We start from the raw sequence: 20,000 nt of genomic DNA, 5'->3' as shown, positions 1-20,000 counted from the left end.
CACTCACAGACGCGCACACTCACAGACGCACACACTCACAGACGCGCACACTCACAGACGCGCACACTCACAGACGCGCACACTCACAGACGCGCACACTCAGACGCACACACTCACAGGCGCACACACTCGCAGACGCACACACTCACAGGCGCACACACTCACAGACGCACACACTCACAGACGCACACACTCACAGACGCACACACTCACAGGCGCACACACTCACAGACGCACACACTCACAGACGCACACACTCACAGACGCACACACTCACAGAAGCACACACTCACAGACGCGCACACTCACAGACGCGCACACTCACAGACGCGCACACTCACAGACGCGCACACTCACAGACGCACACACTCACAGACGCTCACACTCACAGACGCACACACTCACAGACGCACACACTCACAGACGCACACACTCACAGACGCACACACTCACAGACGCTCACACTCGCAGACGCACACACTCACAGACGCACACACTCACAGACGCACACACTCACAGACGCACACACTCACAGACGCACACACTCACAGGCGCACACACTCACAGACGCACACACTCACAGACGCACACACTCACAGACGCACACACTCACAGACGCACACACTCACAGGCGCACACACTCGCAGACGCACACACTCACAGACGCGCACACTCACAGACGCACACACTCACAGACGCGCACACTCACAGACGCACACACTCACAGACGCTCACACTCACAGACGCGCACACTCAGACGCACACACTCACAGGCGCACACACTCGCAGACGCACACACTCACAGGCGCACACACTCACAGACGCACACACTCACAGACGCACACACTCACAGACGCACACACTCACAGGCGCACACACTCGCAGACGCACACACTCACAGACGCGCACACTCACAGACGCGCACACTCACAGACGCACACACTCACAGGCGCACACACTCGCAGACGCACACACTCACAGACGCGCACACTCACAGACGCACACACTCACAAGACGCACACACTCACAGACGCACACACTCACAGACGCACACACTCACAGACGCACACACTCACAGACGCACACACTCACAGACGCACACACTCACAGACGCACACACTCGCACACTCACAGACGCACACACTCACAGACGCACACACTCACAGACGCACACACTCACAGACGCACACACTCACAGACGCGCACACTCACAGACGCACACACTCACAGACGCACACACTCACAGACGCACACACTCACAGGCGCACACACTCGCAGACGCGCACACTCACAGACGCGCACACTCACAGACGCACACACTCACAGACGCACACACTCACAGACGCACACACTCACAGACGCACACACTCACAGACGCACACACTCACAGACGCACACACTCACAGACGCACACACTCACAGACGCACACACTCACAGGCGCACACACTCACAGACGCACACACTAACAGGCGCACACACTCGCAGACGCACACACTCACAGACGCGCACACTCACAGACGCACACACTCACAGACGCACACACTCACAGGCGCACACACTCACAGACGCGCACACTCACAGACGCGCACACTAACAGGCGCACACACTCGCAGACGCACACACTCACAGGCGCACACACTCACAGACGCGCACACTCACAGACGCACACACTCACAGACGCACACACTCACAGACGCACACACTCACAGACGCACACACTCACAGACGCACACACTCACAGACGCACACACTCACAGACGCACACACTCACAGACGCACACACTCACAGACGCACACACTCACAGACGCACACACTCACAGACGCACACACTCACAAAAAAATACAATGGATTGACCACCTCGTATGGTGTGTATTTTGCAGCTCATCCTTTCCGAGCATATAGTGAAGTTTCTCTGAGTCATTTAGACTTCGAGTAAAGAATGAAAAATTCAGTGCTGCTCGGACACACTCGGTCTCTCTTGCGCGCAAATAGACTCGCGCGCAAACACACTCTATATCGCGCGCTCTCAGACACACTCAGCCTCTATCGCGCGCAGACACACTCGCGCGCAGACACACTCTATATCGCGCGCTCTCAGACACACTCGGCCACTATCGCGCACAGACACACTCGCGCGCAAACACACTCTATATCGCGCGCTCTCAGACACACTCGGTCTCTCTCGCGCGCAAACACACTCTATATCGCGCGCTCTCAGACACACTCGGCCTCTCTCGCGCGCAGACACACTCTGCCTCTATCGCGCACAGACACACTCGCGCGCAAACACACTCTATATCGCGCGCTCTCAGACACACTCGGTCTCTCTCGCGCGCAAACACACTCTATATCGCGCGCTCTCGGACACACTCGGTCTCGGCCTCTCTCGCGCGCAGACACACTCGCGCGCAAACACACTCTATATCGCGCGCTCTCAGACACACTCGGCCTCTCTCGCGCGCAAACACACTATATCGCGCGCTCTCAGACACACTCGGCCTCTATCGCGCACAGACACACTCGCGCGCAAACACACTCTATATCGCGCGCTCTCAGACACACTCGGCCTCTCTCGCGCGCAAACACACTCTATATCGCGCGCTCTCAGACACACTCGGCCTCTATCGCGCACAGACACACTCGCGCGCAAACACACTCTATATCGCGCGCTCTCAGACACACTCGGCCTCTCTCGCGCGCAAACACACTCTATATCGCGCGCTCTCAGACACACTCGGCCTCTATCGCGCACAGACACACTCGCGTGCAAACACACTCTATATCGCGCGCTCTCGGACACACTCGGTCTCTATCGCGCGCAGACACACTCTATATCGCGCGCTCTCGGACACACTCGGCCTCTCTCGCGCGCAAACACACTCTATATCGCGCGCTCTCAGACACACTATATCGCGCGCTCTCGGACACACTCGGTCTCTCTCGCGCGCAAACACACTCTATATCGTGCGCTCTCAGACACACTCGGCCTCTATCGCGCACAGACACACTCTATATCGCGCGCTCTCGGACACACTCGGTCTCTATCGCGCGCAGACACACTCTATATCGCGCGCTCTCGGACACACTCGGTCTCTCTCGCGCGCAAACACACTCTATATCGCGCGCTCTCAGACACACTCGGCCTCTCTCGCGCGCAGACACACTCTATATCGCGCGCTCTCGGACACACTCGGTCTCTCTCGCGCGCAAACACACTCTATATCGCGCGCTCTCGGACACACTCGGTCTCTATCGCGCGCAGACACACTCTATATCGCGCGCTCTCGGACACACTCGGTCTCTATCGCGCGCAGACACACTCTATATCGCGCGCTCTCGGACACACTCGGTCTCTCTCGCGCGCGCAAACACACTCTATATCGCGCGCTCTCAGACACACTATATCGCGCGCTCTCGGACACACTCGGTCTTTCTCGCGCGCAAACACACTATATCGCGCGCTCTCAGACACACTCGGCCTCTATCGCGCGCAGACACACTCTATATCGCGCGCTCTCGGACACACTCGGTCTCTCTCGCGCGCAAACACACTCTATATCGCGCGCTCTCGGACACACTCGGTCTCTCTCGCGCGCAGACACACTCTATATCGCGCGCTCTCGGACACACTCGGTCTCTCTCGCGCGCAAACACACTATATCGCGCGCTCTCGGACACACTCGGTCTCTCTCGCGCGCAAACACACTCTATATCGCGCGCTCTCGGACACACTCGGTCTCTCTCGCGCGCAAACACACTCTATATCGCGCGCTCTCGGACACACTCGGTCTCTCTCGCGCGCAAACACACTCTATATCGCGCGCTCTCGGACACACTCGGTCTCTCTCGCGCGCAAACACACTATATCGCGCGCTCTCAGACACACTATATCGCGCGCTCTCAGACACACTCGGCCTCTATCGCGCGCAGACACACTCTATATCGCGCGCTCTCGGACACACTCGGTCTCTCTCGCGCGCAAACACACTATATCGCGCGCTCTCGGACACACTCGGTCTCTCTCGCGCGCAAACACACTCTATATCGCGCGCTCTCGGACACACTCGGTCTCTCTCGCGCGCAGACACACTCTATATCGCTCGCTCTCGGACACACTCTGTCTCTCTCGCGCGCAAACACACTCTATATCGCGCGCTCTCGGACACACTCGGCCTCTCTCGCGCGCAAACACACTCTATATCGCGCGCTCTCGGACACACTCGGTCTCTCTCGCGCGCAGACACACTCTATATCGCGCGCTCTCAGACACACTCGGCCTCTATCGCGCGCAGACACACTCGCGCGCAAACACACTCTATATCGCGCGCTCTCAGACACACTCGGCCTCTATCGCGCGCAGACACACTCGCGCGCAGACACACTCTATATCGCGCGCTCTCAGACACACTCGGCCTCTATCGCGCGCAGACACACTCGCGCGCAGACACACTCTATATCACACGCTCTCAGACACACTCGGCCTCTATCGCGCGCAGACACACTCGCGCGCAGACACGCTCTATATCACACGCTCTCAGACACACTGGGTCTCTCTTGTGCGTGCAGACACACTCGCGCGCAGACACACTCTATATCGCGCGCTCTCGGACACACTCGGTCTCTCTCGCGCGCAAACACACTCTATATCGCGCGCTCTCGGACACACTCGGTCTCTCTCGCGCGCGCAAACACACTCTATATCGCGCGCTCTCAGACACACTATATCGCGCGCTCTCGGACACACTCGGTCTTTCTCGCGCGCAAACACACTATATCGCGCGCTCTCAGACACACTCGGCCTCTATCGCGCGCAGACACACTCTATATCGCGCGCTCTCGGACACACTCGGTCTCTCTCGCGCGCAAACACACTCTATATCGCGCGCTCTCGGACACACTCGGTCTCTCTCGCGCGCAGACACACTCTATATCGCGCGCTCTCGGACACACTCGGTCTCTCTCGCGCGCAAACACACTATATCGCGCGCTCTCGGACACACTCGGTCTCTCTCGCGCGCAAACACACTCTATATCGCGCGCTCTCGGACACACTCGGTCTCTTTCGCGCGCAAACACACTCTATATCGCGCGCTCTCGGACACACTCGGTCTCTCTCGCGCGCAAACACACTCTATATCGCGCGCTCTCGGACACACTCGGTCTCTCTCGCGCGCAAACACACTATATCGCGCGCTCTCAGACACACTATATCGCGCGCTCTCGGACACACTCGGTCTCTCTCGCGCGCAAACACACTCTATATCGCGCGCTCTCGGACACATTCGGTCTCTCTCGCGCGCAGACACACTCTATATCGCTCGCTCTCGGACACACTCTGTCTCTCTCGCGCGCAAACACACTCTATATCGCGCGCTCTCGGACACACTCGGCCTCTCTCGCGCGCAAACACACTCTATATCGCGCGCTCTCGGACACACTCGGTCTCTCTCGCGCGCAGACACACTCTATATCGCGCGCTCTCAGACACACTCGGCCTCTATCGCGCGCAGACACACTCGCGCGCAAACACACTCTATATCGCGCGCTCTCGGACACACTCGGTCTCTCTCGCGCGCAGACACACTCTATATCGCGCGCTCTCAGACACACTCGGCCTCTATCGCGCGCAGACACACTCGCGCGCAAACACACTCTATATCGCGCGCTCTCGGACACACTCGGCCTCTATCGCGCGCAGACACACTCGCGCGCAGACACACTCTATATCGCGCGCTCTCAGACACACTCGGCCTCTATCGCGCGCAGACACACTCGCGCGCAGACACACTCTATATCACACGCTCTCAGACACACTCGGCCTCTATCGCGCGCAGACACACTCGCGCGCAGACACACTCTATATCGCGCGCTCTCAGACACACTCGGCCTCTATCGCGCGCAGACACACTCGCGCGCAAACACACTCTATATCGCGCGCTCTCAGACACACTCGGCCTCTATCGCGCGCAGACACACTCGCGCGCAGACACACTCTATATCGCGCGCTCTCAGACACACTCGGCCTCTATCGCGCGCAGACACACTCGCGCGCAGACACACTCTATATCACACGCTCTCAGACACACTCGGCCTCTATCGCGCGCAGACACACTCGCGCGCAGACACGCTCTATATCACACGCTCTCAGACACACTGGGTCTCTCTTGCGCGTGCAGACACACTCGCGCGCAAACACACTCTATATCGCGCGCTCTCAGACACACTCGGCCTCTCTCGCGCGCAGACACACTCGCGCGCAAACACACTCTATAGCGCGCGCTCTCAGACACACTGGGTCTCTCTTGCGCGTGCAGACACACTCTATATCGCGCGCTCTCAGACACACTCGGCCTCTATCGCGCGCAGACACACTCGCACGCAAACACACTCTATATCACGCGCTCTCAGACACACTCGGCCTCTCTCGCGCGCAGACACACTCGCGCGCAAACACACTCTATAGCGCGCGCTCTCAGACACACTGGGTCTCTCTTGCGCGTGCAGACCAGGGTTATTATAGTTTTGCATTATTCATTAGTTTTTATTTTTATTTCGTTTTAACTTTGTGTTTTCAAATTCAGTTTAGTTTTAATTAGTTTCTAACGTGGGTTTGCTAGTTTAGTTTAGTTTTTATTTTTTGAAAATGCTTAGTTTTAGTTTAGTTTTAATTAGTTTTAGTATTAGTTTTAGTCTTTGTCTCTGACAGGCTGCCCGACGCGAAGCGGAGGGATCTTCAGCAGCCTGAAGGGGTTGTATTCCCAATAACTACCGACTCGCTATACATTATCCCGCTTATTACATGGCTACCTATCAAATAAATCACTACTTTGAAACAAAATATTGATTTAAAAAGGAGTTTATTGATAGTTTACGATTGTATTGCTTCCGCTAAGCTTCCGCCAAAGAAAATAGTGCGCTCCGTCTACGGTTAGAATTCTGTGAGTCCATATAGCAACGCTCTGTTTTTCATGGCAACGGTCATATACTCCGCAGCGGTCTGTTATCAAGAAATAACAGACCGCATTCTACATTGGAATTCAACCAAGCCATGTAATAAAACAAAATATAAACTTAAAAACGATGGGACAAATGGGCTGCCAATGTAGATCAGAAGGCCGTTGAAAAAGAAAAGAAATAAAGTATTAAATCCCGAGATGTATCGAATCAAAAGGTACGTCGGTCCATCGGGCATTTGCCCGGAATGCCAGATTACCATTCCAGCCCTGCAGCTTATAATGTTAGTGTTTTGACAACGACAACACAAGTGCATTTTAAGTTACCTCAAACTTGCGACTAGTTAACTTTTTAAAGAAGGCCCAATTGCTTCTCATATGAACATTATATTCAGAGAATATAAAATATTTGTAAACCACTTTTTATGTGTGTGATTGTGTAAGTGATTGTGTAAAGGTGTTCATGAGATACCAACCTTTTGCGAACTTGCCTTAACGTCGCGTCGAACGCGTTCACATGGAGACGTTCTCTGGAGACTTGAGAGGAGGGGAGGGGTGTGTGACTGTGTGTGTGTGTGTGTGTCGCGCGCATGCATGCGAGTGACAGAGAGACGGAGGGAGAGCAGGGAAAGGAAACACAGCTGAGCGAATTCTCTGCGTGCTGTTTTAGAATAGCGTCGAAGGAAGACATTGACAAAGACGAAAACTAAGGACATTTACTCTATAATTTTATTTTATTTTAGTTAGTTTTGTCAACCACACATTACAGTTTTATTTAGTTATCGTTTTTTTGTTTTGCCTCGTTTTTATTTTTATTTCAGTTAACGACAATGTTTTTTCCCATCTAGTTTTCGTTTTTTCGTTCGTTTTCGTTAACGATTATAACCCTGGTGCAGACACACTCTATATCGCGCGCTCTCAGACACACTCGGCCTCTATCGCGCGCAGACACACTCGCGCGCAGACACACTCTATATCACACGCTCTCAGACACACTCGGCCTCTATCGCGCGCAGACACACTCTATATCACGCGCTCTCAGACACACTCTATATCACGCGCTCTCAGACACACTCGGCCTCTCTCGCGCGCAGACACACTCGGCCTCTATCGCGCACAGACACACTCGCACGCAAACACACTCTATAGCGTGCGCTCTCAGACACACTCTATATCACGCGCTCTCAGACACACTCGGCCTCTCTCGCGCGCAGACACACTCGCACGCAAACACACTCTATAGCGTGCGCTCTCAGACACACTCTATATCACGCGCTCTCAGACACACTCGGCCTCTCTCGCGCGCAGACACACTCGCACGCAAACACACTCTATAGCGTGCGCTCTCAGACACACTCGCACGCAAACACACTCTATATCGCGCGCTCTCAGACACACTCGGCCTCTATCGCGCGCAGACACACTCGCGCGCAGACACACTCTATATCACACGCTCTCAGACACACTCGGCCTCTATCGCGCGCAGACACACTCTATATCACGCGCTCTCAGACACACTCTATATCACGCGCTCTCAGACACACTCGGCCTCTCTCGCGCGCAGACACACTCGCGCGCAAACACACTCTATATCGCGCGCTCTCAGACACACTCTATATCACGCGCTCTCAGACACACTCGGCCTCTCTCGCGCGCAGACACACTCGGCCTCTATCGCGCACAGACACACTCGCACGCAAACACACTCTATAGCGTGCGCTCTCAGACACACTCTATATCACGCGCTCTCAGACACACTCGGCCTCTCTCGCGCGCAGACACACTCGCACGCAAACACACTCTATAGCGTGCGCTCTCAGACACACTCTATATCACGCGCTCTCAGACACACTCGGCCTCTCTCGCGCGCAGACACACTCGGCCTCTATCGCGCACAGACACACTCGCACGCAAACACACTCTATAGCGTGCGCTCTCAGACACACTCTATATCACGCGCTCTCAGACACACTCGGCCTCTCTCGCGCGCAGACACACTCGCACGCAAACACACTCTATATCACGCGCTCTCAGACACACTGGGTCTCTCTTGCGCGTGCAGACACACTCGCGCGCAAACACAACGTGTCGCTCGCGGAGTTTGCTTCGCTTTTGTCCAGTCCGGCACCTCATAGCTCTGCGCTCAACTAATATTTTTTTTTATTTTTTAAACATCTCCGCGTCACGCGACATAACGAATCGATAATGAAATTTGTTGCCAACTATTTTGATAATCGATTTTTATCGATTTTATCGATTCGTTGTTGCAGCCCTAACACACACACTCACACACTCACACACACACACACACCTGTTTGGGACACTGGTTCCGGCAGGAGGTCAGCAGCTGTTTGCTCTGTTTATCAACAGTCGTGAACTTCCTACAAAACATTCACACACTCATCACTGCACACATTAAAAAAGCAATATGATTGAGAAGTAATTACCGCTGACAGACACGTGTGTGTGTGTATCGTCATAACTGAGGCGTGTCACTCACACACACTCGATGTACAGCTTAGAGATCTTGCAGTGGCAGCGCTGGCGCACCATCAGCACACAGGGCGGGCAGTTGCCATGGTGACAAGGCAGGGCACAGGGGTGGGGGCAGCCCGAGGGGCGGGGCTTAGAACACCCCTCTTCACACTGCACACACTCCGGACCGGCCTACACACACACACACACACACACGCGATGAAACCAGCTCATCCTGATGACAGAGCCCGTGGCATCAGGGTCAGTCATGTGACATAGCTTAGCTTTACCATGTGACCTAGCTTAGCTTTATCATGTGACCTACCTTAGCGTTATCCGACTCTGAGGTCACATGATGGCACTTTAAACTGCAGGTGTGGTTCCCGCACGCTAGACTCCGCCCACATGGCCGACCACAGGAGAACGGCCCTCGAGCGTGGCACGGGACCGGACTCACCTGCAACACACACACACGCACACACACACACGCACGCACACACAAAAAAAAACACACACACACACGATGCAAAACATGATTCTCCTGCAGATGTTAATCATTCGTAACCAAATGATCAAAGTCTTGCGTCATGATACAAGTCATTTAATGTGTGTGTGTGTGTGCGTGTGTGTGTGAGTGAGTGATTGTATGTGCGCTTGTGTGTTTTTGTATGCGTGTGTGTGTGTTTTTGTATGCGTGTGTGTGTGTGTTTGTATGTGTTGCATGTGAGTGTGTGTGTGTCTGTGTGTTTTTGTATGTGTTGTATGTGAGTGTGTGTGTGCGTGTGTATCTGTGTGTGTGAGTATGTGAGAGTTGTGTGAGTGTGGGATTGTGTGCGTTGTGTGTGCGTTGTATGTGTGTGTGTGTGTGTGTGTGTGTGTCTGTGTGTGTGAGTATGTGAGAGTTGTGTGAGTGTGGGATTGTGTGCGTTGTGTGTGCGTTGTGTGTGTGTGTGTGTGTGTGTGTGTGTGTCTGTGTGTGTGAGTATGTGAGAGTTGTGTGAGTGTGGGATTGTGTGCGTTGTGTGTGCGTTGTATGTGTGTGTGTGTGTGTGTGTGTGCGTGTGTGTGTGTGTGAGTATGTGAGAGTTGTGTGAGTGTGGGATTGTGTGCGTTGTGTGTGCGTTGTATGTGTGTGTGTGTGTGTGTGTTTTTGTATGTCTGTGTGTGTGTTTGTGTGCGTGTGTGTGCGTGCGTGTGTGTGTGTTTACCTCATGTTTTCCCAGACAGGCTCTGTAGAGAAAAAAACAGAACACACGATGTTTTCAGTTACACTCCCGATCCAGCAGCAGGACACACAATGACATCATCTATTGTAGTTGGACTAACTTAAAAGGCACACTCAAACACACACACACACATAATTACTGTAAATCACTGTTTTAAAGAATGTTTGAATTACACACAAAAATACACACACTCTTGGCTAAGATGGACCAGAGTGTGTTAGCCATATGTGCTCAAATCCCTACAACACACACAGCAGTGAAGCCTGCAGTGAGCGTGTGTGTGTGCGTGAGAGAGAGTGTGTGTGTGTGTGTGTGTGTGTGTGCGCGTGCGTGTGTGTTCCTCACGTCGGGATGGGCACCAGGCAGGGCGGACACGGAAGAGCCTTTTGCACAAACGCAGGAGTCGAGGGCTTCTCCCACGGACCCGCCAGCAGAGCCTAAAACACACACACACACACACACACACACACACACACACACACACACACACACACACACACACACACACACACACAGAGACGTGAGATTCGGCCATTCTAGAAAGTAGACAAAATCCTTTAACTCTTTCCCTGCCAGCGTGTTTTTCTTTATTTGAAACACGGATTGTAAGTTTTCTACTCCTCATTGTGATGTGATATATGATATATAATAGAGCTGCTCTTCTCTTGCTGTTGGAAGGAAAATGCACTGGTACTTATTAATATACAAAGCAAATTAGTTTTTTGTACCACCTTATCTCTGTTCCTCTCGTTAGAATCTCCAGTTAGACCTGATTACGCTGAGGTAGCTCTCTCCAAAGGGGTTACACTCACACACACACACACTCATACACACACTCACACACACACACACACACACTCACACACACACGCTGAGGTAGCTCTCTCCAAATGGGTTACACACACACACACACACACACACACACACACTGAGGTAGCTCTCTCCAAATGGGTTACACACACACACACACACACACACACTGAGGTAGCTCTCTCCAAATGGGTTACACACACACACACACACACACTGAGGTAGCTCTCTCCAAATGGGTTACACACACACACACACACACACACACACTGAGGTAGCTCTCTCCAAATGGGTTACACACACACACACACACACACACACACACTGAGGTAAGCTCTCTCCAAATGGGTTACACACACACACACACACACACACACACACTGAGGTAGCTCTCTCCAAATGGGTTACACACACACACACACACACACACACACACTGAGGTAGCTCTCTCCAAATGGGTTACACACACACACACACACACACACACACTGAGGTAGCTCTCTCCAAATGGGTTACACACACACACACACACACACACACTGAGGTAGCTCTCTCCAAATGGGTTACACACACACACACACACACACACACACACTGAGGTAGCTCTCTCCAAATGGGTTACACACACACACACACACACACACACACACACACACACACACTGAGGTAGCTCTCTCCAAATGGGTTACACACACACACACACACACACACACACTGAGGTAGCTCTCTCCAAATGGGTTACACTGTGTGTGATTTCAGAGACTACATTTACAAGCTGTCACTATTCGGGTTTCTGAAACATTAGGGATAACCCGTTTACATGCGTGAGCAGAGAGAGTAACTCCTGTATACATGGAATGTGTAATCAGTCGCCAATATCCCGATGTAAACGGCGACGCACGGTTAGGGTCTGGACGTACGGACAACATTAAGACGCAATGGGCCCTATTGTAACGCTCTGAAACGCAAGTGTCAAAGCGCAAAGCGCAAGTAACTCTGTGGGCGGATCCCGGCGCTGTTGCTATTTTCCCAGCGGGATAAACGACTCTTGCGCCGGCGCGAATCTAAAATGTGTGTGTCTGAAGTCGCTTCATTACTCATAGGTGTGGTTTGGGCGTAACGTGAACTAAACCAATCAGAGCGTCCTCTCGCATTCCCTTTAAGAGCCGGCGCGCTTGTTCCACGACGGATTGCTATTATAACGGCGGATCGCTAACGGCGGATCGCTATTATAACGGCGGATCGCTAACGGCGGATTGCTATTATAACGGCGGATCGCTATTATAACGGCGGATCGCTATTATAACGGCGGATTGCTATTATAACGGCGGATCGCTATTATAACGGCGGATCGCTATTATAACGGCGGATCGCTATTATAACGGCGGATCGCTATTATAACGGCGGATCGCTATTATAACGGCGGATCGCTATTATAACGGCGGATCGCTATTATAACGGCGGATCGCTATTATAACGGCGGATCGCTATTATAACGGCGGATTGCTATTATAACGGCGGATTGCTATTATAACGGCGGATCGCTATTATAACGGCGGATCGCTATTATAACGGCGGATCGCTATTATAACGGCGGATCGCTATTATAACGGCGGATCGCTATTATAACGGCGGATCGCTATTATAACGGCGGATTGCTATTATAACGGCGGATCGCTATTATAACGGCGGATTGCTATTATAACGGCGGATCGCTATTATAACGGCGGATCGCTATTATAACGGCGGATCGCTATTATAACGGCGGATCGCTATTATAACGGCGGATCGCTATTATAACGGCGGATCGCTATTATAACGGCGGATCGCTATTATAACGGCGGATTGCTATTATAACGGCGGATCGCTATTATAACGGCGGATCGCTATTATAACGGCGGATTGCTATTATAACGGCGGATCGCTATTATAACGGCGGATCGCTATTATAACGGCGGATCGCTATTATAACGGTGGATTGCTATTATAACGGTGGGTTTGCCAGCGCACGCCAGGAGCGGTTCACAGCCGAGGAGGCCGACGTTCTCGTCAGGGCCGTAAAACACAGAGAAGTGACATTGGGGATGATGGGAGAAACCCACCCAAATTAGCTTCGGTTAAACAGGCGTATATTTTGGGTAGTAAATGTGTAGCCTAATCTAGATTTTTTTTTTTTAAATCTTGATAGATCTTTTTCACATCTTCACGGACACAACAATGATTTCCCTCGTGTGTTAATATTTTTCCTTGTAATAATGTATGATTTGCAAAAATGAAAACTGCTGCGTCTGTTTATATTAGAGAATCAAAGTGGATGCGCGTTAACACGCTACATTATGGCCAAGCACGCGCCCTTAAAATACCACATCACTAACGCGCAACGCGCCGCTGTCTTTAGACTGTTTTTTCCCTGGTCTGTGGCGCAATTGCTTTCTAAAACTGGAAAATAGCACCAGGGGAGTTTTGCGCCGGAACACACTCCTCTTTACGCTGAACCGCCCCCGCGAGCGCAAGTTCATTCCCTAATTTACCGACGTGCGTCTGTGGAGGGAAGAGTCCGCTGTGCGCGGGTGCAAAATAGGAATGATACATGCGTCGGTGTTCAAAGTCAATTGCGCTGGGTGCAAGATAGGGCCCAATATGCGTCATTTCCGATTCTTCTTCCTGTATCCAAAGACAACAGCAGCAGCGCGCGGATAATGAATAGTTTGGGGCAGAGAGCGATAGTCTTTGTTTGCGCTTTGGCGCTGGTACTGATCCACCAGCAGCACTGACACTACTGTGCCTCATGGTCTGTATTAATAGAAGGAGAGAAATTGAGCAAGAGATGGGAACTGTAGCTGGAGCTGTGCCACACATATAAAGAAATTGGTCTCCTCCTCGCTCCAGAAGTGCGGTGCTGCGTCTCGCCATGTTAACCTCGACTTGTTTACTTCCGCTATACTGCACGCGCCGTCTCTACTCAAAAGACCAAGATTCCTTGCGAATAGAACATGCGCAGAACACACATTTTGATGGGGATATGTGTAAACCCCTTCAGGTGTGTGTGTGTGATCTCAGAGTAAACCCCTTCAAGTGAGTGTGTGTGTGTGTGTGTGTGTGTGTGTGTGTGTGTGTGTGTGTGTGTGTGTGTGATCTCAGAGTAAACCCCTTCAAGTGTGTGTGTGTGTGTGTGTGTGTGTGTGTGTGTGTGTGTGTGTGTATTATCTGAAGCTCGTACCCGGTCCGCAGCTTTGACCAGCACCTGGTCGTGGCACGGGGTCGGGCACAGGTGGGCACAGCCGGGCAGCGGGCGGCGGCAGGCCAGCGCACAGGGAGGACACGGGCCGGCGTGGCAGCGGTGCTCCTGCAGGCGCGGGTGATGGCACAGCGCAGGCTTCCTGTCTCACATGCACACGTATGGTGGACACTTCACCCAAACATAATGACTGTGACAGTTTTAGTGTCAGTACTGCATTAAACTACTATATATGATGTTGAATATAATGTATAATAATGCAATGGGGGAATATTTGTGTATCCTAATAATGCCAAATGTCTTGGCATTATTCATAATCTTCAGAATCATGAATATTGTTATTCTGGAGTCTCTGTTGTCCTGTATTGTGTGTGTGTGTGTGTGCATGTGCGTGTGTGTGTGTGTGTGTGAGTGAGTGAGCCTGTGTGTGAGTGAGTGAGCCTGTGTGTGAGCGTGTGTGTGTGTGTGTGCGTGTGTGTGTGTGTGCGTGTGTGTGTGTGTGTGTGTGTGTGTGTGTGTGTGTACCTGCACAGCTCTCTACAGCGAGGCGGTTTCGTGCTTCTCTCTCGTCCACACGGCACAGAGATCACCGTAGAGCTGCAGGCACACCGGACCTCCACCATCTCAGGGCACGGGTAACAGCTGCCTGAGACACACACACACACACACACACACACATCACCTGATCACATGTAAACACTACAGTACATGAACTCAATCAGATTCAAACTAAAGTTGTGCTAAACGCAGCCAGTGATTCATTTCTCAAATCTTCTCCAGCTCTTCTCATTATGATCTGCACTGATCCCACTATCTCCTATCCATGCGCACAGATACAGCGCCAACTCTGTGGCAGCAGGCTTATGTCACACCGTTACTAAAATCTGGGGATCCATGTGATGCAAATAATTATAGACCTATATCAAATCTCTCGGTTTTAGCTAAGGTTTTGGAGATTTTAGTGTCTGATCAATTAAAAACTTTTCTGGTTTCACAGAATATTCTTAACAACATGCAATCTGGATTTGATCTGGCCAAAGCACAGTTTCTGCCTGTTTAAAAGTTATTCTGTATGGCTGTGTTCATTGACCTTACAAAGGCATTTGACACAGTGGACCACTGCATGTTAATCAAACCCTGTTGAACACCGGTGTTGGTCACAGAGCGGTGCAGTGGTTTCACAGCTATCTCTCTGAACGGATGCAATTTGTAAGACATGGGAATGTAACATCTGACCCTGTCGTCCTGAAAAAGGGAGTCCCACAAGGTTCAGTTTTAGGTCCTTTGCTTTTTATCATCCATATAAATAACGTTTGTAGTGAATTTAAATACTCACAGTATCATCTGTATGCCGATGACACAATTATGTATTCTTGTGCCTCTACACCTGAGACTGCCTGTGCGAATTTGCAGTCAGATTTCACCTCATTACAATCCGCCTTGCTTGATTTAAAGTTACTTTTAAATGCAAAAAAGACGAAGGCAATGATATTTGCCCCCATAGGTTCTAAAGTCCCCGTTCTTGCTATGAAGACAGTCCAGGATGAAGCTATTGAACTTGATGATACTTACAAGTATTTGGGTATCTGGCTTGATAAAAGTTTTACTTTTAAAAAAACACATTGAAACTCTCGCTATGAAACTTAAATTCACTTTGGCATTCTTATATAGATTAAAATCTTGCTATTTAGGACTGTAAAAAAAAGACTGGTCATTATCAGAATAATGATCAGACGGGATCTGTGTGTTCATGCAGTGATGTGTGAGGTTTACTGCCATCGCCTGTGAGAAATCAGGGTTACTGAGACACGCTTGATGAACTCTGCCCGGCCTGGAAACACTGCTCCAGCCGTCGCACACACACACACACACACTCCGCCTCGAAACACTGCTCCAGCCGTCGCACACACACACTCGCCTCGAAACACTGCTCCAGCCGTCGCACACACACACTCGCCTCGAAACACTGCTCCAGCCGTCGCACACACACACACACACACTCCGCCTCGAAACACTGCTCCAGCCGTCGCACACACACACTCGCCTCGAAACACTGCTCCAGCCGTCGCACACACACACTCGCCTCGAAACACTGCTCCAGCCGTCGCACACACACACACACACACTCCGCCTCGAAACACTGCTCCAGCCGTCGCACACACACACACACACACATAGGGGTGTGCGATATTACGATTTTTGATCGTGGACGATTAAAATGTGTCCACGATCTGCTTTTGAAGAAATATCGTAGGATCGTGCATTTTATCAGTTTGCATTTCTGGCGCCTCCGTCTCAACATACTGTACAGCGCGACGTATATTCACATGCAATGCAGAGGAACGGGACACTGTAGTTCATAAAAATGAATTATTTGCATGTGCTTTAAAGCCTTGCCGGTTAAACATGTCATTCGCTGCTGATGGGCTGATCTAACGAGCGCTTTTCTGAACGCAAACATCCGACGCGCACATGCACTAAAAGCCTGTCTAACAGCATCTGATTACTGGGCTAAGTTATCTTTCGAGTCTTATTGCGCTAATACTGTCAAATACACACAAGGTTTACATAGACAAAGTTGGTTATGTCTAAAGTGAAAGAACAATAGAAAAAATTAAGAAAAAATCTGCTTGTCAAATGCGTGTATATTAGACTCGTTGCGCACAGATCTTAAAGTGACAGTAGCCCTAATAGTAAACATGCTGCCGCTTGTCCTTAAAGGGACAGTTACCCAAAAATAAAAATTCTGTCATTATTTACTCACTCTCTAATGTTGTTCCATACATGTATTAATTTATTTCTTGTGCTGAACACAAAAGAAGATATTTTGAGGAGTGTGGCTAACCGGGTGGTTGCTGGTCCCCATTGATTACCATAGTAGGAAAAAACTATTATTAAGTCTCTGGGGTACATCAACTGTTTGGTTACCCACATTCCTCCAAATAACTTTTATTTTCAACAGAAGAGGGAGACTTATTCGGGTTTAAAGCGGCTTGAGAGAATTACAATTTTTGGGAGAACTATCCCTGTTAATAAAACAACAAAATACAAAGAGCATCTCACTCACTCTTGACTGAGAACTTTAATAGTAGCTTTAATAAGAATACATGTAAAATGTATACAGTGAAGTCGATGTTGTGTTTTATTTTCATATCTGTTCATTTAATTACTTTCTTCAATGCTGTTAAATTCACCAGCTGAAAAAATAAAGCACTGTTTATTTAATTTGTATATTAAGTTGTGTATGTGTATCTTTGTTCTAAATTTTTAATAACAAAGAAAATGACAAAGATTTTTTATCTTCGCCACTTTGGCCTAAATATCTGCCATTCTTTTTTATTTTATATTTTGTTACCTAAGGCTTTGTTTTTAAAATAGGGACATTAGTTTGGCTGTGAGGCTCAGTCACTTGCAAAATAGTAAAACCAACATGAAAAGGAATCGTGATAAAAACGTGAATCGTGATATCATATTTTTGCCATATCGCCCACCCCTACACACACACACACACTCCGCCTCGAAACACTGCTCCAGCCGTCGCACACACACACACACACTCCGCCTCGAAACACTGCTCCAGCCGTCGCACACACACACACACTCCGCCTGACATTTGGATATCAAACCCGCAGGCTGAGATAACAGGCGTTTGCCGGATAACATTGTTGCTTCAGACACACATTAGCATTTGGCACATAGCAGTTGAACGAGAGCGAGGCATCAGTGAAGACTTCATGGGTGTGAGATGACCTCTATACTCATTACCCTTCCCACAATCACACACTTCTGTTCTGAGGAAAGGTCAGTGTATTCATGTAGATGAACTGGACTCCAGCCGGCTGATAACCAGCAGACAGGAAGCGCTTCTCAAAAACAGGAGCCAATCAAGCGATCGGGCAAGTTTCCGTCGCTCTCACAGCAGTGACAGAAAACACTCCCGATCACCCCGGACACACTCATGGACACGCTCCTACGGGACACGCTCCTACGGGACACGCTCCTACGGGGGAACGCTCCTACGGGACACGCTCCTACGGGGGAACGCTCCTACGGGACACGCTCCTACGGGGGAACGCTCCTACGGGACACGCTCCTACGGGACACGCTCCTACGGGACACGCTCCTACGGGGGAACGCTCCTACGGGACACGCTCCTACGGGGGAACGCTCCTACGGGACACGCTCCTACGGGAGACGCTCCTACGGGACACGCTCCTACGGGGGAACGCTCCTACGGGACACGCTCCTACGGGGGAACGCTCCTACGGGACACGCTCCTACGGGACACGCTCCTACGGGACACGCTCCTACGGGACACGCTCCTACGGGACACGCTCCTACGGGGGACACGCTCCTACGGGACACGCTCCTACGGGACACGCTCCTACGGGGGAACGCTCCTACGGGACACGCTCCTACGGGACACGCTCCTACGGGACACGCTCCTACGGGGGACACGCTCCTACGGGGGACACGCTCCTACGGGACACGCTCCTACGGGACACGCTCCTACGGGACACGCTCCTACGGGACACGCTCCTACGGGGGAACGCTCCTACGGGGGAACGCTCCTACGGGACACGCTCCTACGGGGGAACGCTCCTACGGGACACGCTCCTACGGGGGAACGCTCCTACGGGGGAACGCTCCTACGGGGGAACGCTCCTACGGGACACGCTCCTACGGGACACGCTCCTACCTACGGGACACGCTCCTACGGGACACGCTCCTACGGGACACGCTCCTACGGGACACGCTCCTACCTACGGGACACGCTCCTACCTACGGGACACGCTCCTACCTACGGGACACGCTCCTACCTACGGGACACGCTCCTACGGGACACGCTCCTACGGGACACGCTCCTACGGGACACGCTCCTACGGGGGAACGCTCCTACGGGGGAACGCTCCTACGGGGGAACGCTCCTACGGGACACGCTCCTACGGGGGAACGCTCCTACGGGGGAACGCTCCTACGGGGGAACGCTCCTACGGGACACGCTCCTACCTACGGGACACGCTCCTACCTACGGGACACGCTCCTACCTACGGGACACGCTCCTACCTACGGGACACGCTCCTACCTACGGGACACGCTCCTACCTACGGGACACGCTCCTACGGGACACGCTCCTACGGGACACGCTCCTACCTACGGGACACGCTCCTACCTACGGGACACGCTCCTACCTACGGGACACGCTCCTACGGGACACGCTCCTACGGGACACGCTCCTACGGGACACGCTCCTACGGGACACGCTCCTACGGGACACGCTCCTACGGGACACGC

General features: G+C 51.8%; 1 protein-coding gene across 1 annotated transcript in view; it reads right to left on the bottom strand.

The window, feature by feature from the left end:
• The window catches only part of nfxl1 (nuclear transcription factor, X-box binding-like 1), a 42,662-nt gene that overhangs the window by 5,951 nt on the left and 16,711 nt on the right, over window positions 1-20,000 (bottom strand). The window contains exons 12-18 of the mRNA XM_079589438.1: window positions 15,231-15,351; window positions 14,688-14,847; window positions 11,003-11,094; window positions 10,640-10,661; window positions 9,757-9,888; window positions 9,457-9,623; window positions 9,268-9,337 (exon numbers count right to left, since the gene is read on the bottom strand). Coding sequence (XP_079445564.1) covers window positions 9,268-9,337; window positions 9,457-9,623; window positions 9,757-9,888; window positions 10,640-10,661; window positions 11,003-11,094; window positions 14,688-14,847; window positions 15,231-15,351 — 764 coding nt within the window. The remainder of the gene's footprint in view (window positions 1-9,267; window positions 9,338-9,456; window positions 9,624-9,756; window positions 9,889-10,639; window positions 10,662-11,002; window positions 11,095-14,687; window positions 14,848-15,230; window positions 15,352-20,000) is intronic.

The sequence above is a fragment of the Phoxinus phoxinus genome, assembly GCF_949152265.1.
Source record: "Phoxinus phoxinus genome assembly, chromosome: 18".
In the NCBI taxonomy this organism is placed as follows: domain Eukaryota; kingdom Metazoa; phylum Chordata; class Actinopteri; order Cypriniformes; family Leuciscidae; genus Phoxinus; species Phoxinus phoxinus.
This window is presented reverse-complemented; position numbering and strand designations above follow the sequence as displayed.